The sequence below is a fragment of the Ammospiza caudacuta genome, chromosome 1 (assembly GCF_027887145.1).
Source record: "Ammospiza caudacuta isolate bAmmCau1 chromosome 1, bAmmCau1.pri, whole genome shotgun sequence".
In the NCBI taxonomy this organism is placed as follows: domain Eukaryota; kingdom Metazoa; phylum Chordata; class Aves; order Passeriformes; family Passerellidae; genus Ammospiza; species Ammospiza caudacuta.
Window position 1 is genome coordinate 46,861,709 of NC_080593.1, and position 23,237 is coordinate 46,884,945.

Consider the following 23,237-nt stretch of genomic DNA (forward strand, 5'->3'; position numbering starts at 1 on the left):
TAGAAGTATAACATCAGAAATATAACGAGATCTCTCTCGGGGTAAATGAGCTAATTCTTCTGATAATGAAGCCACTCAAAATTGATGTCAAAACTGAAGGAAAGTAGTTGCAGGGAAGTTAGCTGCAGTTTTGCCCAACGTACCTTGTTACTGTGACACTAAAATAAAATCCATAGTTAAAATATAGAAGTATATATTAATACTATTTCAGAGCATAGTGTAACAGCTGTATGCAAAATATACTTTCACATGTATACTGGTTTTGAGTTCTGTATTTTTCTATCTGTTGAAATATATGGTAGTAAAACACTTTAGGGCGCTTTTGGAGACAAAAGAATCCATGATTTGTTAATGATGTTAAAAAGTACTAGAGATTTTGTTACATGGAGAGTTGGTCACTGTTCTGCTAGACTAACATATTTGTTATTAGCTTGTAACAGGGACTGACAGCAATTTGAGGTACTATAAAGTCTGAAACAAAAAAACCCCTCATATTCCTAAGGGGTGTTTTTCAGTGATTGTCCTTTACCAAGCTGAGTTTTCTGGATAGAAAAAGATTTGAAAAATGCTGAGTTTGTGATAAAGTATATGTTTACAATAGGAAATCCGTTTGGGAGAGGAGGGAATTTGTCCAGGCTAATTTAAAGGGTTCAAAGGGTTCATGCTACACGGGGTAGTTTTGGTATAATGGTTGGATGGTGTCTGGATTGACTGATGGCTCATATGCCTGATGGTTAAGGTATTAATGCTTTCTTTGTTTAACACATTACAAAGGGAGAATATGTCTGTCAATACAGACATTCTGACTTTAAGACTGATGGAGGGCCCTTAGAAATACAGCCATCAGCAGCAACTTTACTGAAGAGTAAATATTTTCCTAGTTCTCCTGTTGTTACCAAATAATTACATACGAGTGCTTCATTGCTCAGAATCATTTCTTGCTTGTTGTAGTCACATTTGTGTTACTATAGTTAACAGTAACAGCTATAAATCAGTGTTGAGGAAGTACATTTCCATCTCTCTTTATTTATGTTTGGAGTCATACTAACCAAGTAAATGTCTGTATTAGATCTTATGATTTTATTGAAGTTGTAATTTGAAAGAAAAATATGCCTGAGGATGAAATGCATATTTTAATTGACTCTATGATTTACAGTAATTAACTTACTTAAGGGACTATGAATTTACCACTTCACAGTGTTGATTAGATAAAGTTGAAAAATGTACTTTAAGGCAATGATGAAAAAGAAATGGTGTCAGAAAACACTCCTGAAGTGCCTGTAAAAGTCACAGGAGTTACTGTCAAATGTCTCTGCTTACTGTAAGAAGATGATCTGAATGTAATCCACAAAAAAAAAAAGAAAGGGAAAGACTAGATTTGGGAAAGACTAGATAGCCTGCTAGGTTTTATGCATGATAGCAAATGGGTTTTACTCTACAGTTCTTGAGGAATGTAAAAAATACCATTTTGTGGAAAGAATCCTTTACTGAGATTAAACTCTCAAAATCAAAGGTAAGGTTATTTCTGTAATTCCAGCAGGATTAATTCTGTCATGACTGACATTAGAAAAAATTTTCTTTGAATTTTCCATTGCCGTCCTCTGCTTTTAAAGCTTTGAGCTAATAATTGTATCTTTGGCAAGAGTAATTTTTATGAACTCTAATTTTTAGAATTTATTGGGAAGTGTCACTTTAGTTCTTGTTATTAATCCAACCTAGCTCTTGATTGCCATACAAATAATCTGGAATTAGTTTTTTGTGCCTTAGATTTTCTATATTCCACTTGTCATTGTAACTACTTCTTAAATGCAAAGTTCCAACTGTGTACCAAAAGGAAATATTTAAAAATAGGCTGAAATATTTAATATTTTCTTGTTTGCTATAGGCTAGTACAAATTATCTTTTAGTTAAAATTTCTTAAATGTAACAAAAACCCCTCACTCCAAACCAAATAAACCAACAAAATCCCTCAAAACCACCACAAGGCAGTGGGCCGTGAGGATGGATAACTTGAAGCCAGTTTTACGTATGGTTGTATTCTTTATTTTTGTGAACAGACTAGTTTACAGCAGATACATTATTCCCCTCCTTCTTTTTAGAAACAAGGTGGATAATACATCTGCAGATAAGTGGTTTTAGAGAGAAAAACACATGAAATTTGTTGCCTTTTTTCCAACTTGGAAAATTACATTAAATGACATTCAGTAACATTTTTTAATGATAAAAACTAATAGATAAGTCTTCCTCCTATTTGAGTCACTACCATGAAACAGAATGATTCAGAAAGACTCTTCTGGTACAGTGAACCATCTAAGTCTAAAAGAAATGGGGGCAAAAAGCTAATAAGCTTTAAACCCTTAATCACTAAAATAAAAGGAAGGTGCTTTCTGCTTTGCCCAATAAGCCCCATAATTTTTCAATAAAGAAGATCAGTCTCAGCCTGAAGTTTAGTTTGGTTCAGGGTAACATAAGTTTGTCAAGTGAGGGGAAGAAGGTGAAGAAATGAGATTCCCTGCCCAAGGAAGAGTAGCAAAGGCCTGTATTAGGGAGAAAGATTAAAAATTGAGTAGTGGTGCCTGGTTCATGCTGATGCGCTTTGCTCATGCGTGTGTATGTGATCCAGCTGGACAATAAGAGAGGTAAAAGACAATGGTTCAAGTACCTCAAACATTCTTTCATGGTATGTTTTGATATGAAAGCAGTGATAGCCTGCTTTCAAGAGGACCAGAGTATACCAGAGATAATAGAGTCATAGAAGCATTAAGGTTGGAAAAGACTTGCAAGATCCTGGAGTCCAACCTTTGTCACATCCAGTCATTTCCTGAACACTTCCAGGGATGGGGACTCCACCACTTCCCTGGGCAGCCCATTCTGATGTCCAACCTGAACCTCCTCTGGTGCAGCTTGAGATGTTGTCTTGTCCTGTTGCTGGTTGTGCAAGACAAGAGGCTACCTCCCACCTGGCTACAATCTCTTTTCAGGGAGGTGAAGAGTGTGGTAAGGTCTCCCCTGAATGTCCTTTTCTCCAGCCCAGCTCCCTCAGTTGCTTTTAGTATGAGTAGGTGGACAGAAAGACACGTGGTTGTAAAGCCACTAATTTACTGCAACTGTTTCTACTTTTGTTATCCTTCAAAGCAGAGTTTCAAACTCATTGATTATTTGACAGTGTTGGAATGTCTAAACACAAAAGATCAAATGTTAAGTAACTTGGACAAAAGAGGAAATTTGAAGACCATAGAGGTGGTCTTACCACTACTGCCAGCGCTATCACAGTTCCTTAAAGTGTCTGGTAACCATTCTCGTCATGCTGTTAATTTTATTTACTGAGAAGACAGTGGGTTATGGCAGCAATAGTAAGTTGAAGACACATTGCACCACTACCTAGTGATCTTCATTTGTAGCTAAACTCATGTAATTCCTCACAGTGAATTCTCTGAGCAGAATAGAAAAGTGCCAATATTATCTTGGTCTGAGAAAGAAGGGCTTAATGTGATCTATTGGAAGCTTTTATAGATTACTAAAAATTTATAATATATGTTTATCTGATGCTTTCCACTTAAAAAGATTATCAAAAGAAGCTATGCCCAATTGTTTTTTCAAATTTTTTATCATTTGCTATTTTTCTGGTGTTTAATAAGAAGGGGCTGTAAGATTCTATTTTTTTAACAGGCTTGCTTCTGGTGGTTGGCAATAGTAATGGTTTTCAAAAAATAAAGCTGTCTCTATTTTTTCCAGATGGCATAAAATTGATTTAAACAAAATTATGCAGAAATAGTATGCATTATGGTATGCATTATTGTCAAAGTTCAAAGGACAGAAAGAATTGTATTCTTGTCTTGTTTAGTTGTATTCCCTGAAAATTGTATCAAGGTCAGAACAAGCATTCAGCCTTGGTAAAAAGCTTATGCCAATGGAGAATCTATTAGAATCTACATATCTATTGGTTATATGTATTTTGATTAAAAAGTTTTGAGAAATAATTTTAACTTGAGCACTGATTTTTTTCTGCTGGTATTGGAGACCCTGAAGTTAATCTTCAGTGCACTGTGTCTGATGTAAGCAGAGACCTACTTAGGAATCTTATTTCTTGGTGTAAATTAGTCAAGGCAGAACTGTGTTCTGCTTTGATTAGTTTGCTTCCAGCATATATCACCATCTTTTGAAATAATTTGTATATCCTGTGAAGTATTGCAGTTGTAAGAGATGTACTCTTTGTTTAATAAATTAAATAAGCTTCTTTTATCAGACATCTTTCTGTATGTAATATTGTAATGGGGACCTCTAAACTTTCTCTTTGTTAGGGTGATCTGTCTAGTTCAGGTACAAAGAGCCATTTTAGGGTCATAGTAATTACTGAGTATGTGGTGCATACCAGGAGTGCAGATCAGTTGTCATCTAAACTGCTTAATGACAAGAGTGATGCATTACAGTGATTACAGAAATGTTGTTCAGCAAAGGGTCTTAACACTCAATATATATAATCAGTGGCTCTTTCTTTTGCTTTTCTTTTCTTTTTTCTTGTAAAGAAGTTTATTGTCAGTGAAGAATTCCCTTGATATTGTGTCCTAATTGAAAGATCCTCAGACTATTGCTATGCAGTCTTCCAGTAAAAGGGTTTACAAGCAGGATAGAGAGGGATTTTTCACAAGAGCATGTAGTGTTAGGTCAAGGGGGAATGGCCTTAGATTGGAGGAGAGTAGGGTTAGATTAGATACTAGGAAAAAATTCTTTGCTAGAAGGGTGGTGCTGCTCTGGAACAGATTGTGTATCCCCCATCCATGGAAGTGCTCAAGGCCAGCTTGGATGGGCCTTTGAGCAACCTGGTCTGGTGGAAGGTGTCCCTGCCTATGGAATTGGAGGGTCCTGAAAGTCCCTTCCAACCTGAACCATTCTATGATTCTGTGTATTGATCAGTACTGTACTAGCATATTGGAAAGGCAATGGGATTTATGATTGACTGTAAAATTCTGATGGAATTGCTTATATACTGAAAAAACAAATCTGTTTCCTCTTTATTGGAGTATGACCTTTATGTTTTCTAATAGGACAGGGTTTATAGAATTAAAAATTGCATATTTATTGTTGGTTTTACTTTCTGATTGTCTGGCATCAGTTAAAAACTATGACACTTTTATTATAAATACTGTGGTGCTATGTTAGTAGCATTGTATCTAACCATACCTCCCAATAATTTTGTGAAGCTCTCTATTTATATTGAACATGTGCCAATGGTACACAGCAATATTCATCATTCCCCTTCGATCTTATGGTCAGTAATGTTTCTGAGAGGGTGTATGAAGATCAAATCACCAAGTTATCTTTGGTTTTGGGAGAAGTGGAGGGAACCAGTTGTGGTGAGACTGCTTTTGGTTCTGAAGTTGTTGATGGTTGTTCTTGGTTCTAACTTGCAATCATGTAGCATTTCTTGGTCATTACTAGATAACCTATAGCTATTGTTCACATGGTGTGCTGTTGTATAATCTGTCTACTGGAATTTACAAAGATATCATATCACACAGTTAGACAGAGGTAGGTAAATAGGGATATCATACAGAAGACATCGTATGAATTTTTCATCTTGTTACAAGATCCCAGAAAAAAACTCACTTTTTTTAATCATGATTTTAGAGCAGTCATTTTTTCAGATGGATTTTTTTCTTTTTAGTTAATGGCAAGATGCTTTGTCTTAATTTCTAGATTAAGAATGATATACCAGTATTCTCTTACATTTGCACAGATAGTGAGAGACTTCCATTAAATTAGACCAGATTAAAGGAACATACAGATTGCATATTTTATGTCCTTCATCATCTCCTGGCTTTTTCAATGAAGTGAAAGTTTAATAAAGCTGAAAATATGGTTTAGATACCTCAAAAGTAAAACAGCTTATAAATCAAGTCTGTACAAACAGTGGAGGAGTTAATGAACTTTGCTTCAGATACTGTTGTACGGAAAAAAACCCCTAGAATAAATTTAAAAGTTGTCTATCCAAGTAAACATGCAAGTCCAGTTTACCACTGTCCTCTTTGTCCTCACCTGTGCATTTTAGGAGAATAGAAATGCCACAATTTGAAGTAACACAACTGAGTTAAAAGATAGTGGTGTGTAGATCTAAAGTAATTTGAGAATTTAAATAGGAAACAAACTTTATAACGAGTTTTTTTTTCAGGTCTCATATATTTTAGTGTGTGTGCTTCCATAATTCACAGGTTTTGAAAACACAATCTCATTTGTCAGTATTTCATAGCATATTGTGTTAATAACCTAACAAGAGATATAGTGAAAGATGAAAAGTTTCTCTCCAAGAATATCAGTGTTATAAAAATGGAGTATGGGCTGGGATGCAATGAGAATTTCAATAACCTTGTATTAGTATATGTTTTTTCTACTTTTTTACTCCAGGCTGAATGTAACAAGGTCTGATTCCTTTTCCCCATACTTAAAGTTATCTCACTGATCCTAATTGTAAAGTTAATGTATGGCAAACCTATTCCTGGATGTGTAGCACTTCTTAGCAAGATGCACAACTCTTGGTATGTTTTCTTGCCTGTAGACAACCTCTGCAAGACCCAAACAGCACCTCAGTTTTCCTAACTAAGTGGTGAAAAGTTATTGAGGAAAAGAAAGATGAAGTGTTAGATGATTTCAGTGCTAAAAATAAAAACAACAGACTTCTGAAGCTGGCAACAAGCGAAGTCATGCCATTCCATTCATGTAGTGTTTGCAAGAGTTTATTTCATCAGTTCCCAGAAGGGGCCAGTGGTCATAAGAAGTCAAGGTAGAAAGAAAATAAGGATGAAAAAAATCTCAAAAATCCAGGATTGGGCAATAGTGTCTACAGAAACCTATGAAATGTATGAACTTTCACTATTCCAGACAGGATGCATTAATATTACAACAAATAAGCATTACTAGATGAATAACTGTACAATTAGATAGTTAAAATTTATCTTTTGAAAAAATATGCCCTTTTCCTTGCCTCTTACCCATTCTTAAATGACCACAGTTGTCAAGGAAAAAACCCCAACAAACGAGTTGTCAGGGAACACTCTGTATTGCTCCAATTTTGAGATATGAGACAATTTGAAAGAAGAGTTGAGTAACACAGACTCATTACTTGTCAAGAAGAAATCTATTGATCTAATCTAATTTTGAAAGTCTTTCTGTGCAAATGAAGAACATCAAATGCAAAAGGGTGCAGCCCATATGGAAATTTGGCTGCAGTATACAAAGGTTAAATTTTAATGGAGGAGCTAATGGAACCATCATCTATATTCATCCTGGTATATATTTTTTTGTAGAGCATGCACTTTCCTGAGAGTAAATTACTAATCTCAAAAACATCTAAGAGTTAAGCAGTGTTAGAAATATTAGACTATGATCCCCACACAGAGTTTTGCTTTCTTACAGGTTTTGCTTTCTTACACTCTTTAATCATGTTACCAGTTGTTTCATTAATACAGAAAATCCTACAACTGCTGATAACCATAACCTGTTTCTGTGAGCAGGACTTTGCTCAGAATTTGACTTGAAAAATTAATTAAAATCACAAAAGATAGAGGCCATAATTCTCATGCATGCAGCTTTCAGAACCTTTTTTATAGATGCTCGCTTTGCTAGATTTCTAAAACACCCACTGCTTTAAATATTTTTATTCTACAGTTTGATTTTTCCATTAGATTAGTTTAGGAGCAGCGTTCCTAAATGAGAAAATACTGCCTATTGTAAAAGATAATTTTAAGAACACTACTTTGATTACTAAGCCATATGCATTTTTAACTTTTTTTCCATATCTAAAGACACTATAGAAGGAGAGTTTGGCAAATCTTGTTTTAAAGTTGTGTCCATAGAATAGAATCCTCCAAAAGCTATATTTATATTTAATGCAGAAGCATTTGGTCATTTGTGAACTGACAAAAATACCAGAGAAACTTTTAAATGACAATTCTACTTTCCAGGAAAGAATCTGTCATAGAGATTTTTCTCATGTGAAGTGAGAAAAAGGCTACCATAGGCTATCAATATATGTTTACCAAGTAGGACTCAAAATGAAAAGTTCCTGTAGAGAGTAGTTTATGCTGCTGGAGAGTTCCTATTAAATAAATATTTCTGCATTGAACAGATAAAGCTGCGGTTTCTTTTATGACTGGCAATTACAGCGCAGCTGTGCAGGAATTACAAGTGTGTCTGTGACAGACTTTTAAATTAACCCACTTTATTCACAATGGATTTTTGCTAAATCTGATTTTTGCAGTCTATTAACCTCAAAATGTAAAAGACTAATATTTGAATTAGATATTCTTAAGTAGCTGGAAAATAGTTGCTGGCATAAATACTTAATATTAAATAACTCTGCACAGATCTGTTTTGCTATACTATGACCGGTTTGATAAATATTGTAAACAGATCTCATACAGTTTCCTGTACAATCTTGATTCCTTTCTGTAGTCTTTTATTTGTTGCTCTTCACAGACTGTTTAAGCTTTTACTTTACATATCTGTTGTGCCAGGATCCCTACAGAGCTTGATTGCTCATATTGTGGGCAGAGTTATCAAGATTTTACCTTGTATTTCTCTGGGATTTGCATTTTCTTTTGTCCCTTGTTTGGCTTTTATTTCTCATGTTTCAAGTAAATTGTAATTTGTTTGGAGTAGGCAAATTTTCCAAGTCCAAACCCTTAATAAGATTTAAATGTCCCTAAAGCTCTTCAGAGTAGGTTGCTGTGGGTGCAGTTTGTGGTATTTGGGAGTGGGGCTGTGGCTGAGCCTCATCCCCAGTGGGCTGCAGCTGTGTGGGTCAGGGGAGCAGCATTGGCAGCAATGAGCCAGGGAGTGCCCAGGTGCACTGACCAACCACCAAAGGGAGCAGAGGGCACACAGGTGCAATGCATCAAAGATAATGGCATAAAAGGTTCTGATGAGGAACAAGAAGGGCAGACACTTGCAGCCTTCTGAAGTGATGTTCTCTGCATGGGCAGATGCTTGAAGCCTTCTGATTTGGTATGGTGTTACTCTGTTTGGGGGAATGCTTAAAGCCTTCTGAAGTTGTATGGTGATACTCTGTGTATTGTGGCCATCTCAACTCTGACAGGTTGACTTCAGAGTACCAGCTCACAAATAAGGATGGTTTCCATAATTTACAGTGAAATTGATTCATTTATGGTTTTGAAATATTTTTCTAGAACTATGTATCATACTAATTTTCTTTTTTTTTTTTTTTTTTTTTTTGTGTTATTCTGGCTCTTACTTTGTCTGGGATGTTCAAGTATATCCTCACTTTGATATAATTTTCATCAGTCTATGAATTTGTATTAGAACTGAATTTCTTTAAGTGGCAGTAGGAGTCAAAATCAAATAAGTTAATATTATGAATGTTATGCATCATAAATGACTTAAAAAAAGATATGACTAGAGAAAGCAGGTTTAATGTAAGAACTTCAGCTGTGATTTTTCTATTGTGTGCTCAATGCAAATGTCCTTCTTAGGCACTTTATAGATTTGGAATGTATTTAAGCTTGAGTCATTTGTCTGGATTTTCATCAGACTTGAATTCCATTAGTCTGTAGGATTTTGCCAGTACCTTGTTTTTTGGTTTATCCCGGTGGTAGGTTTTTGTTATTTGTATGTGTGGAGGTGCTTTTGCTTTGGTTTTTCTGTTGTATGGCTTTTTTTTTTTTTTTTTAATGCATAAGTGAATTGTAAAAGGTTCCAGATAGTCTGTGGCTGGTGATTCTAATGCATTACATTAACCAAAACTGGCTTTATATTGTTACAAGGATAATTCTTCAACGAAGAAAAATTTTTTCTTAGAAAACCTTTTCTTAAAAAATATACTGTCTCTTGGCACTGTTCAGATGTAATACATTAAGACTTCAGTACTATTTTGGTGCATTTTTTTCTGAGTCCTAAATAGATATTGAGACTCTTGGTTTGCCTTTTCTTTTATTCCGTTTCTTTCCAAAAGGTCTCCTGAAGAGTTTATCAATTCTTTTTTAGCCATAATTTTTCAGGAACACTAATGAGGGAGGTTTGTCATTTCCATTTCTGACAGCACAGGCAGATGTTGCATGCCTAGTTTGTGGCTTCTGTGGCTATTATCTTCTCTTTGAGACAAATAAATAAGTTAGAAATATAGAATATGCTTGAAGAACGTGAGTTAGGAAGACTGGTACCGCAGTCAATTCCTGGCCAAATTTGCTGATGGTCTGTGCCTGTATTGGATACTACCAGGTCAGTAGCCATGGATTAGTGGATTGCTGGTTTGTATATGTACGAATAAGAGATTTTTTTTTTTAATTGCTGTAAAAGCAGAGTGCTGAGAGGCACATGGCTGGTGTTTCTTGTGAATTAGCATAAACAATGCTTTCAGATACAGAAACCTCTGGTGCTTGAGATAAGCATAAATGCCAAGGTTGTGATTAATATTGTGAACTTCAAGTATTCCAGCATTTTTGAAAACTGATGAAATCACTGTTGTGTCTAAAATAAAGAAATAAGATATAGCCAGGCAAATTCTTGAGTGAACAGCTGTAAGAATTCCCATCATTTGGCTGGCACCAATTTTGCATAGTTTATGCAGTATGTTTCACACTGTGTTTGAATTCTTTCAGAACTGCCTTGATTGTCACTCCAGGATAGATTACATCATAGGCAGCTCAGAAAATGGCTGTTGCCTTAGGAGTATTATTAATAAAGATAAAGGCTATTAAAATAAAAGGTACACAGTGAAATACTTGTCTGGCTTATGCATACAACTTAGGAATCTTGTTCAAGTTTGACTGATTTGTTATTAGAATGATTTATTTGTACTTAAGACAAATAGGTTTCATTTGTAGATCTCTGAAATATACTACCTGTATAAATGTGTTAAGAAGGTACACCTTATGAGTAAACCCACTAAATCTGACAACAGAGCCCTATCAGACTTCTTCCTACCTATATGTGTTCTATGTGTCTTAACAACAACAATATGGAAATCCTTCCCTCACATCCTGCCCCTATCTCTGTCTAGTTGACCTTGTTTTTTTTAACTAGCTAAACTCTTGGGGAGTGGAATGTTGCAGCTAAGTGTCAGGCTACAAACAAGGTATTCTGGATGAAGTCTTATGCCAAAGTGAGTTTGAATGTATAATTATGGTCACACTAAGATATGCCATGACATCTGAGGTTCCTTTGTGGCAATTTGTACAGATCACTAATTATATTTATATTAGCCACGCTAGTATCACGAATCTGCATTTGGTCTTCAGACTCCTGCAGTATATTTGATTTGGCTTAAAGAAAGTGCCAATCTCTACCCATTACCTAAAAGAGAAAAATAATAGTGTGTCTGTGCAAAACATGAAGCCCAGCCTTTCCCTGTGAAACAGTAAAATGGATGAATTAAATATCTTTCTTATCTATTTCAATTACACAAAGATTTTGGATGATTTAATAATGCCTCTTTCTGTGAGTCTGGCATTTATTGTTGCAGTCATGGCAATGCTTTTTGGCCATAGAATGATGGATTACTGGCATCACCCACCTGTTGAAGGTGTTACTTTTGGTCCTTAAATATGCAGAATTCTACACAGAAATCCATTGGTGAATATTACAACTGTGGTAGTAGAAAATTCTGCAGTATGGGCTATAGATGAGGATACTTTCATTTTCAAACATCTCTCAGCTTTTTTAACATGTGAAGAATTTTTCTTGTTCTTCAATTCTCCCCTTGCACCAATACAAATTGCTGACAAATGCAGTCTTATTTGCAGCCATTAATTCTTAGTTGTACAAAATCACCTTAACAGTTTTCCAACAAGTTTTTTTCATTTAGAGGTAGCCTTTGTGTACTCTTTCATTAATCATAAAGGCTGCTTTGGATTTGACTGGACTTACTCGGTCAACAGACCTTGAATTGGGGAAGATAGTTTTATGGTCTACTGAGAAACCAGTTTTACATGGAAATGAAATACAAGAACAAGGGTTGGAAAATGTTAAGGCTGTGGTATAAAGTAAAACATACCTGTGTGAGCCAAGGACAGAATACTAGCCACTTTTAATTTCCTGACTTTTGTTAGTGTGTAAGTCAGTGCTTTCATTTAAATGCTTTTGCCTGCATTTTTACAACTTATTTGGAGAGACATATTGGCCAGCTCCTGAGCTACTGTATGCTGACAACAGTTAATCATGTGTTTCTTTGTCTTTTAGTGAAATTCAAGATTCCTATGTTTATGTTGTTCTTATTTTTCATGATTTGTAGTATAATTAGGAGTGGCTGGCTTGGCTGTTTTTGGTACTTTGTACATATTAAATTTCATTGCCCAGTATGTGGGAATGTAGACAGCATTTACCAGCTCATTAACCTCTTTAAATTGGCTGCAGAATGGATGATTTCCTGTCACCATCACAGGTCACTGGATGCATTGCATTCTAATGGACTCTTTCTAGAATATTTACAAAATGTTAAGCTACTACAGCACTGATTGATTGATTGACATGTTTTTTCTGATTTACATAGTTTTTGTTCTAGTTTATGGATTTTTTATGGGGGACAAATCCAGATAAGATAAGGGGTTAATGTTATTTTTCTGAAGTCAGAAAAGCAAATGCTGACTAAGAAAACCTCACTAGGTGATCCTGTTCCTTTACAAAATGTAAATATGTTATACACACACACATCACATTTCCAGGACACTCAGTATAGAGAATGTTTGGACAATGATGAAGTGCATATGACTGTGAGGTCTCACTGATGTACTTGACCACTAGTAAGCATTGGCCCTGGATCTGTTCTTAGGAGTTTAACAAGATCAGGAAGGTGGCCTTTGATTTTCTGTGATAAAAGTAGTGTCCTTCACAAAAAGCCATGATGTATTTAATTGAAGAAACCCATGAACCTTACTTGCTCAGGGGGCTATGTCAGGGTTGATGTTGTCATTCTACCAAACATTACCCTTACTGAGTCATGGAAATTTGTATATGTAGGCAATTTTGCTGTTCAGCTTAGTGTTTTCAATCAAGTAGAAAATACAATAAGAGAGCTTAAAAACGAAAAGATTGAGTTTTATTTTCTGAGTACTCGCCTCATAAAGAGCAAGCTTGGTGTTACCTTCTGCTAGCTTAGCAGCAAATAGAGGTGAGTGATTCCAGATTGTCATGTCAGAATTTCTCCAGTCACTAAACTTGCCAAAATAAGTCACAGCCAATCAGGAGCATTGAGAGAGCAGACACTAATACTGCAGTGGTTAAATATACTTTCCTGTGCATGTAGGCAGCACATACATGGAACTTGCTTACAGGTGGCTGAATACTAAGAGATGTTGTGAGTCATGAAGTTAGCAGGCCACCAAGCCCTTTGTGTTAGTTGCTAACTCTATCCAAGCTCTGTAAGATTGTAATGAAAAGACATGAGAAAACTTTGTGACTGTCTTGCAATTCATTGATTATAGATGCTGTGGATTAATCACATAGGCTCATCAGAGTGTAATTTAAGATTCCAGAATATCAAGAGGAGTCAATCTGCATGTCATACTGCAAAAATGAGATAGAGATAATGTATTAGATCTTATTCATTAACCTAATAACCTTGTCACAAAGACTTCTATCCAGAATTCTTACTTAAAGGAATGCCTTTGATTTGTTTGGGTAAAACCACAGTATAGACTACAGATTCAAAGCTAACTTTTAAATATGCTATTCAAGGTGCTTATTGAAAAGAAACTTACTTGCTTTTTCCAAGTGTAATTTGTTTGTTTTAACTGGAAGTGATTACTAAGCTGGTCTTTTCATAAATATTTACTGCTTGACACTCTGCTGAAATCAAAGTCCCTGTTCATCACGGCACTGACATACGTGTGCTCATAACTTAGGGTTAATTGATCTGATAAATGGGTACTGAATATCTTTACCTTTGTGTTGCAGTCATGGTGTTCTCTGCTATTGGCATATTATGCAACTCTTTGTGAGTCCAAGGAATGTATAATTGGATCTGTATTTTTTTTCCTGGCCTTGATGTTTATCATCCTAATATTATATACTACATATTGTGCTTTTATTTACATCTCCATTCTGTTCTTAATTTCAAATGGCACAACCAGGAACTTCTAGTTTTCAGTTATTAATGCAACAACTGAATTTAGCTGTTCTGTTTCATACTGTCCATACATTGTTACTAAAGAAATTCGATTTCTCCGACCTCAATATTGGAATAAGTTTATTTTTTCAACTTTTGCTTGTACAAGTTGAAGTTGGGTTTTCGTGGCCCAACTTCATTAAGCTGGGTCATGAAACTTAACGGGTTAATGGGTCATGACTCATTAACCCCAAAACCATATTATATGTACCAGTTTAGTTTGAAAATTCTCAGTCCATGATTTGTTACCTTATTTTTAATATGATATATCATAATGCAGTTCACCTAATTTTATTTAATTTCCTTTTCTCTAATGCAGGGTTGGGAAGAAACTGTGGATGCTGCAGTCTCTTACTTATTAAGAACTTGTTTATCAAAGAGCTCCAAGGAGCAGGCCCTGACTCTCAGCAGCCAGTTGTCCATGCCCAAAGATACCAGCAGACTGAAGAAGAACATCACCCTCTTCTGTGATAGATTGGCCAAAGGTGGTCGCCTTTCATTGAGTACGGACTCGGCCACTCAGCCAGCTGCTGCCATGCCAGGTAAAGACATGAAGCTCATGAATGTTCAGAATCCAAAGTATTTATTTGCATGTTAAAGCTAAAAATTATGCATGTTTTATTTTCTTGGCAGTTTGTTTTCCATTGATTGTAGGAACTAAACACTGTTGGTGTCACTGACAAGTAGAATGACTTCGGTAATAAGATAATTTCAAGTTTCAAGTTTTCTTATTCTATTCAACACTTACTATTGCTCTTACACAATATGCACAGTAATGTAGCAAATGAAACACAGATGGTCACTTTTATACTGAAAATTCTTATCACTTATTTCTTTGCACTTTTCAATTGGTTGTGTGCATGTGAATCTGCATGTGTATGTTTCTAATGTGATGGAAAAAGGAGGAGTGAAAAGTCCTGTTTTCTTGATAAAGAAATGAATGTATTTGTATTAGTGGCTTTAAGGCATATCCATATAACTAATGAAGTAATAATAACACTAAATAAAAAATCTGTAACTTTAGAAAGTACTAGTTAGCTGTGTGGTATCTCACAGAAAACATGAAATTGAAGATGAAACTAATTTGAGTATCTATTATTTCCCATATAGAATAAGAATGTGAGCAAGATTTCACAATAATTTACATGACTGTCAAGGGATTACTATTTTTAAGGGAATTTTTATTAATGTCCTTTTCTGTATTCTGACTTTTTAGTTATAGTGGGAGCAAAGTTACATTCTTTCTGTAGAGTCTGGAGTTTAGCATCTTTGTACTGTTGCAAGACGTTTTCTTCCTGCTGTTTTCCTCCAGTGAGATAGGTAGACTTAGTAAACATCAGATACTCCAAGTGACTTGGAAACAGGTATTTTTTTCCACATCTTACTGCTCCAGATCTGGATTGGCTGCTTGTTCAGCTTCATAATCTCCAAAACCGTAATATCACTATGGTCTTTGACCTCGGTTCCTTCCTTCTCCTACAGCAGTCTTCACATATGTAAGGAAAAGTTTGTATTTTATATATGCATCATGCTTAAGCCTAGGAGTTTGTTTTGTTGGCTATTTGGATATTGTTATTGATAAAGATTGGAGTTATGTTAGGGCAGTATCTTGATTATCAGTATTTGCTTTCTTACATTATGAAGAATAATTAAATTCTTGTTTAATATAATATGAATGGTCTGTGGAATGTTTCAACAACTCAAAAGTCCTTGTTATGTGCGGCCCTCCTTTGCATGTGCCACTATAAATGATCTGGTAAAACAGCTGCCAACTATGCAGTGGTAGAAATTCTACCAGCATATATTAATTTACTTTAGTGTTCTACTCTTGTCATGTCTGGAACCTGACTCTCAGTCATGTGAAGTAAGGAAGTGAGGCAGAATAAGTAAGTGTCATATTGGCTTTAACATTTATGCTAGTATTTCTTTGCAAGATTAAAATACGTGCAAAGGGCATTTAATTTGTTGAACTTTGATTATATAACCATTGTTTTTTCTTCTAAGAATTTTGAAAAGGTGTGAATAGCTGCGGCTCAACTTTTTCCACCTAAGCTACTAAGGTGAATTGATTTACTAAAGCAATTCACTTCTTGCTATTTAGTTGACTAGTGTTACTGAGTTCAAGGAACTTTGCAATTAGGTTGAGTCTGTTTGGAAAGGAGTAAAATTTGTAAATATTATAAACAAATTAGAAGAAATATTGCTCTTGATAGTCTTTGCATTTACTCATTAACTGTTGGGAGAATATAATTTTTGAAAGAGTTTGAAACTAAAAAATGTTATCTTAATTAATGAGAAGCTCATTACAGGGAAATACTTCTGTTAAACCCTCAGAATAGCACAGTATTTAAATAGCTACCCTCCAGCAGGATTTGCTGTGTGGTTTGAAACTGTCTTTGAACAGACTGAGAAAACTTAGAACTTCTTTGTGAGAATAAAGGTTTTACTGACACTTTTTCAACATGTTTGTCTTGTTACCTGTTCAGGTTTTCTCTGGCCATCTCTACCTTGGCAAGTAATGTGGTCTGTTAGAAGCAGATCTGTAGGCAGAAGCAGTTGAGGCTGGCAATGTCATTTGTATCTCATCTTTGTTTCAGAACTAGCTCTGTGCCTGTACTGGTTCTTCATTAGCAGTTGGAGTGCTCTAGGTACATTCCTGGAATTCATTTACCTGGTTAGATTTACTAAAAGAAATTAATTCCTGTGCTCAAGACCACTCCTCAATATGAAAACAGTGCTGTTAGTGGGGATAATCAAAAAAAATTTGGCTCACTGTTGAATCCAGCTAAAAGCACCTCTTGTCTGTACACATGGAAGAAATTGAGAATGGTACCTTATTATAAAGGGAAACCAGTACACAAAATATCTGTGCTATTGAGTCAAGAGCTCTTTGATAATGCCTGGAAAACAGAGAAACTCCTTTTCCCAGCCCTTTAAAGGAGAGAACTGGAATAGGTACAGGTGAACAAGGTAGAACCATATGTGGAGAGGAAGACACATAATTGTATTTGTATCTGAGGATTTATGGTGCAATACTGGATGGTAATGTAGGGGCAAGTTCTTCAGGATGTTTAAGCTCCAAGCCAAAGATGGTCCCATAATTATTCAGTAGGGTCGTGAGCATTAGTTTGAGGATTTTGTTCAATACCACTTTTTCTTAAGACCATTCTTTTTCTTAATGATGAAAACCCCTTTTTCCATAGTAATCAACTTTAAAAAATTTCTTTTAAAGTGCCTAGTACCATTCTAGTATTGCAGCACTGTAGCAGTAGGCTCAATTTCTAGAAGTTATATTTAATACGTTCAAGATGGTGTACCCTGAAATCTAGAGAAATTGCCTGAAGCCACATTAAAAAGCTGATGATTACCTTGAAGTGTGTAACTATTTGAAAGATGCCTTCCAAAGTGGTTGTCAATATTTGTAGTTAATCCAAGAGTATATGTTAGAGGTAGACCATGGTCTCTCCCGGGTCTGGTTTTGTTCACTATTTTCTTTAATAGCTTCTCTGATGGAATATGGGCATGAATGTTAAAATTGTGGCTTTGCAACAAGCTTGCACTAGTTTGAGGCATATTGAGAGAGCAATAATTCTGATCTTGATAAATTAGAGGAGGATCTAAAGTTAATTAAGACAATTTTCAGTTGAAGCAAGCACCAAGGACTCTAGCAAGTAACAATCTGACACACTAAAATTCGAGAAATAATTCCATAAGCACTATTGCCATAGGATAGGCTTGTGAGGTTATATTGGGCCATCAACTGAGAAGACGACAGCAATATGTCTCCACTAAAGGCGAATTCCAACTTTGGGTTGTAGTCATATGGCTTTTAATGAGGAGATATGTATTTCTTTCTGTTCTTCATGAGTAGAATTCACAGGGAACACAATTTAAGGAAAAACTTAAATTGAATAGAGTTCAGTTTTGTTTCTTCTGAGGGAAAAATAAAAAGAAATTTCAGGAGGGACGTGATAGTTTTCCAGTGTGCAAGATGTTCTTATATGGGTGATTAAAATTGAATCAGAATCATTGGCTAAATATGATTATAGGTGTAAACCACATCAGGCTATATCATGTACTGTGTTGCCTTTGGCAATGCATAAATGGCTGGATGAGAGGAATGGTGAAGGGTTAAGGGCCTGGTGCCAACCCCAAGTGTGGGTCAGCGCCAGGGAAGTGCTTGGAAAGGTGCTGTAGACCACCCACATTGTCATGTATTGAGTTTAATGGGTGTGAGAATTTATAGCATAAATCCTGATGACCTGCAGTGAGTTAGGTCTGTAGCTTTTGATGGTTTCTTACAGTATTTGTGTGTTGTGCAGGTTTGCTTTTAAAACCTTGATGAGTATAAAATGTGGGTGTTTGAAGACTTGTTTAGATGTCAGTCTGATTGGAGGCCTGTTTACAATATTGCTTTACCCATATTTTGGGAAGCTCAGTTAATCTTTGACTAGAATGCTATCCTGCTTTTCCTGTGATAGTACCTGATGAGGTGAGCAAACACTGCCTGTATCAGTTCAAGGCTTTGTTCAAGCAAGGAGTTTTAAATAAGGACCTTATTTTTCTTTAGAGCATCCTTTTTCTTCTGCCTTGTTTTTTTCTAACTCAAATTCAATATTTTTTGTCTCTTGGCTTCGTTAGGAAATCATTGTACTGTGTTTTAGCATGATTTACACATATAGTTAAGTATCACTGGAGCAGTAGAAAAAATGTTATTTAACCAGAAAGTCAATTACTGATGTCCATCGCTGAAATCTGTGGAATGTCAAAGACTGTAATCTGCCCAGATGGCTGAATCCCTAGAACAGAAATTATAAGGAAAAGGATAAATATTTTGAAATATGAAACTTATAAATAGTTTTGTGTAAGTGTAATATTTGAAAGTTATATCAAGTTAGAGCTAGAAGGCAAGATGACTGCCCATCTAGTTTTTCCCTTTGTATTGTAATGGGGTTAAGGGATTCAGAACATCAATGTCAGAGTTTATCTGAACTCATAAACACCTTGAACAATATCTTGACGGCTGTTATAATAGTTTAGTGTCATTATTGGAAGGTTTTCCTAATGTTTGATATGTATGATTTTTCCTGCAAATCAGAGTGTTTTATTGTGAATATTGAAAGTAGAGCTGGCCGTTAACGATGTTCTTTAATTGTTGGAAACTTTGGAATGTTTTAATAGATTCCTCTAGTAACTTTTCTTTTATGCTAATTGTGACAAAATGCTAGCATTCTTTTTATGAACGATTTTTCGTCTTGCTCTTTGTTTACCAAAGTGGAATACTTGTCCTTTAGTCTGTGCAGGAAGTATATCGAACTGCACTCTGCTCTATTTTAATTTCAAGACCCTTTTCTACAAATTTGTTTCCTAACCAGATGTTTCCCATTCTGTATTTATACAGAATCAGCATGGTGGTGTTTACTTGACTAGATACTTTGTTTTCCTAGGTTTTTAATTTATCAAGTTGATTATAATTTTATTTTGTATAATAATGGTTCTACCATTTAGATTATGAATGGGTAAATGCAAGCTTTAAAGGCAATGTTCTTTACCACATTAAGTGTATATATATGCATCCAGAATCTATATTCATACTTTAGAAGACAAATTTTTCTAGGGTTTCTTTTCCTTGCATAAGCTTATAAAAACCTGTTTTCAAAATCTTGTGGTGGTATTTAAGGGTGAATACTGCCCCTTTGAAAGCTATTTTCTTCACTGGAAAACTGGGATGAAACAGAATGTGTCATATTCCTTAAGGAACTCTCTGTTTACATGCTATTAAACTTGGGGAGTATGTTAGTATTAATTGGAAAAACGTGTGGATTTGAGATCCTGGGAGAGTAATATTAATCTATATATGAGAATTAGACATAAATATTACTGCAAGTTCTTAATACACTGAATGTATCTGAAGAAAGACTAATAATGGTTTGATCTGAAGAAATAGGATTTTTGTAGTTGCAAATTGCTCTCTTACACCCTTAATTATGAATTTTTCATTGGTCATTAGTGGAAGAGAACATGCAGTCTAAGTCAAGTTCTCCAGCTTTAAGAGACTTAAATTCAGAATATCTTGAAAAATGTAGTGGCTTCCATTTGTACTCACACAGTTTCCAGTCTGTGTTTGTAACATTATCTTGGTAGCAATTACAGCAACTTTTTTCCCCCTGGAGAAGTTAGAATCATGCAGTTTGAATTTCAAGTAGCCTGAAGAAGGCACAGATGCAGAAGTTGCCCTGAGGCCCAGACAATGTTTTTGAACCACGAGCAGATACTTAGAAAAACCATGTGAGACTGACAGAGCATGGTTTGAGATCTTTTCCTGTAGCTTACATATTGTGAGCTTGAGACCATGATGCATTGTCGGTTTTGTGTAGCCCCTCAGGGGGTGCAAAGAAGTGTATAAAAATATGGGTTGTTTCTCACTGATGTGAGAAAGTCCAGTGCCGTTTATTTCTGCAGAAGACTGTAGTCCATAACGAAGTATGATCCTCACTTAAGATATTTTCCATATATTTTCTGTAGGAGTAAAATATTGAACTACTTTTTTGTTTTTCCTTTAGTAACCCTTAAAATAATGTTTTTAGATTTTTTTTTCTTATTTTAGTTTTAAGGTATTGGGCATTCATAATGATTTTTAGGACTGCTTAATAAATCTATGTAAGGAAGAGTATTGACAAAAGTTGTTGAAAGTACTTGAAAGGATTTTGTAGACCTGAGCACTGATCAGTGCTGACTGATGAAACTGCTGGTCATTGATCAAATTAGATTCAGCATTTTACCCATCTTTATCATAGTACCCCTCACCTGTTTCCACTCTCCCTTACCTGCTTCCATTCCAGTAGCATTTACAACAGTGTCTAAAGGACATAGGTAAGTATCTTTGTATTCAGGAAATCTAAACCTTAGTCATAGTGCTTATTTCTCATTGAAAATACCTTTGCTAAGGACTTTTTTCTTAAATGTACCTGGAGGCTTTTACTCCCCAAAGCACATTATAATGTCAATTAATTCCTACAGATTTCTTGGCACAGGTCCTGAAATATGAAATTGACATTAAGTGACTTTAACTGTTGTAAGGCAAACTCTAATTCATCTTTTCTAACTTCCTTAAAATCATACAGGTTGATCAATTAAATAACTATGGATTTCCCTGGGAAGTGGGTTGTTTGCAGTCAGTGAAAAATTATTGTTTTAATGTATAATATAAAACTGAACCCCTCACTTAAATAGAAAGACAGTAAGATTGTTTTACATTTGCTGGCTAAATTTATTTAATATATGTATATAAAGTGTAGCTATGTATTACTGAAGAATTGTATTCATTATTCTTCATTTTCTTAAATGCTCAAAACTTCTATTTACCTGTTTTGAAAGTTAATGTGTATTTGTAGGTTGAAAAGTTGTGTACTACTTATATTGAAACCAAAACAGATCTATCATCACTGTATAAGTATTTTTGAAATTGCCATATTTTTCATACTGCCTCAAAGTAAACATACATTTGGTAAAATGTGTACTGTCTTCTCCTTTTAGTTCTTCCTTCGAGTAAGGCTACCTGAATGGCTCTGATTCATTTTTTCCCCCCTCTGGTTTTCCTCAATTGTTTTCTGTATTTCTCCTCTCTACATTTGGCTTCAGTGGTTTTCTTCTCCATCCTGTGCCCTGTGATGTCCGTGCAACTCCATGCAGGGTCCTTGCACTGTGATAGCTGGAGCAAGTACCCCCACTAGCCACCCAAGGGAGTAAAGGAGTCTGACAGGGAGAGGTGGCAACAAAGGGTAGGAAGATCTTTTCTGATCAGCTTTCAATCTGGGGCCCCCAAAGCAGTAATTGCAGGGAAAATCCTGTGGTACCAGTCTGGATCTATCAGGCAGGGAGATTTTTACAAGGTTTGACAAAGGTGTAACAGAGACTAAATCCATAAACAGTGCAATCATTGTGTGCTTCTGTGTCCAATTTGTGCAGCTCTGCATGGCTGAACTGTTGTGCCAATTTAAGCATAACTTTCTTCTCTCCATCTAATTGCAGTGATAATCACATAAGAATCATAAGAGCAAAGAAGTTGCTCTGACGCTTGCAGCCCTTGGCATTGTCATACGCTCCTGTTAAATTGTGTTGGGTGAGCTAACAATGAGAGATGATATACTCTGTAATGGAACATGATGCAATGCTGCAGCTTTAATTCAGCTTCTAGTTCTTTGTGTTGAAAAGATTTCTCCAGAAAATTATCAGCTGTTCACAGTGGACAGTTCTACCTTGATATAAAAGCCTAGAAATAAATGAATAGTAATATATCAAAAATTTTAAACTAATTGTTTGGGTTTTATTTTTGAGACTAAAATATTTTCCTTGTCCCATAAAGCTGATTTAGTGAAAAGGAAGGGGAGTAGCAAGTCATTAGGGAGAATTTTGGGAGAGCTTACAGCAACAAGTTTTTGTGGTTCCTGAAGAAAAGCTTAAGAACAGTTTAGTGGAGCCAGAAACTTGATTGCTTGGCTCTCTGATGTGGATCTTTACTCTTTGTAATTTCTTTCCATTGTAACTTTGTTAGCTCTTTAAAACTTTTATTTCTATTGCTTTAGTAACATCGGTCATTTATTTATATGGGAAGGAAATTTGGACTATGCAGGAGACAAGTGATGTTCCTAAGGTCATACTGTAATACCCATGTATAAACAGAGTTCAAACATGTCTTGCAGTCTTGTCGTAGCTCCTATGTGCACTTTTTTAGGTGTTTTGCTATTAAAACACAGATTAAGAGATTGTGGTGAGCCTAACTACACATTGCAGCCTGTTCTTGCATCATTTGGCTTGTTTCAGGTGAGCACACTGAAAGCAGGAACTCTGAATTTCAGACACGGGAAGAAAGTAGGGAACAATGTCTGAGGTGGTCTTTAATTTTAGTTCACTTGGTCAACTTTCATCACCCTGCAGGACTCAAATGATATTTCCCCAAGTGGTTAATTTTCAGGGATTATATAAATAATGGTAAAGCATTCGAATATTTTTTTTAATTGAAATGAAAGCACTGATAGAAAATAAGCTTTTATTTTTTTCCCTCAGGGCAATCCAAGTTCCAGTGTTGTGAAAAGGGGAAAAATAAGATGGAAGCGTAGCAAGA

At 35.5% G+C, this 23,237-nt stretch overlaps 1 protein-coding gene across 1 annotated transcript in view; it reads left to right on the plus strand.

The window, feature by feature from the left end:
• The window catches only part of BBS9 (Bardet-Biedl syndrome 9), a 285,911-nt gene that overhangs the window by 130,491 nt on the left and 132,183 nt on the right, over positions 1-23,237 (plus strand). The window contains exon 21 of the mRNA XM_058825345.1: positions 14,433-14,655. Coding sequence (XP_058681328.1) covers positions 14,433-14,655 — 223 coding nt within the window. The remainder of the gene's footprint in view (positions 1-14,432; positions 14,656-23,237) is intronic.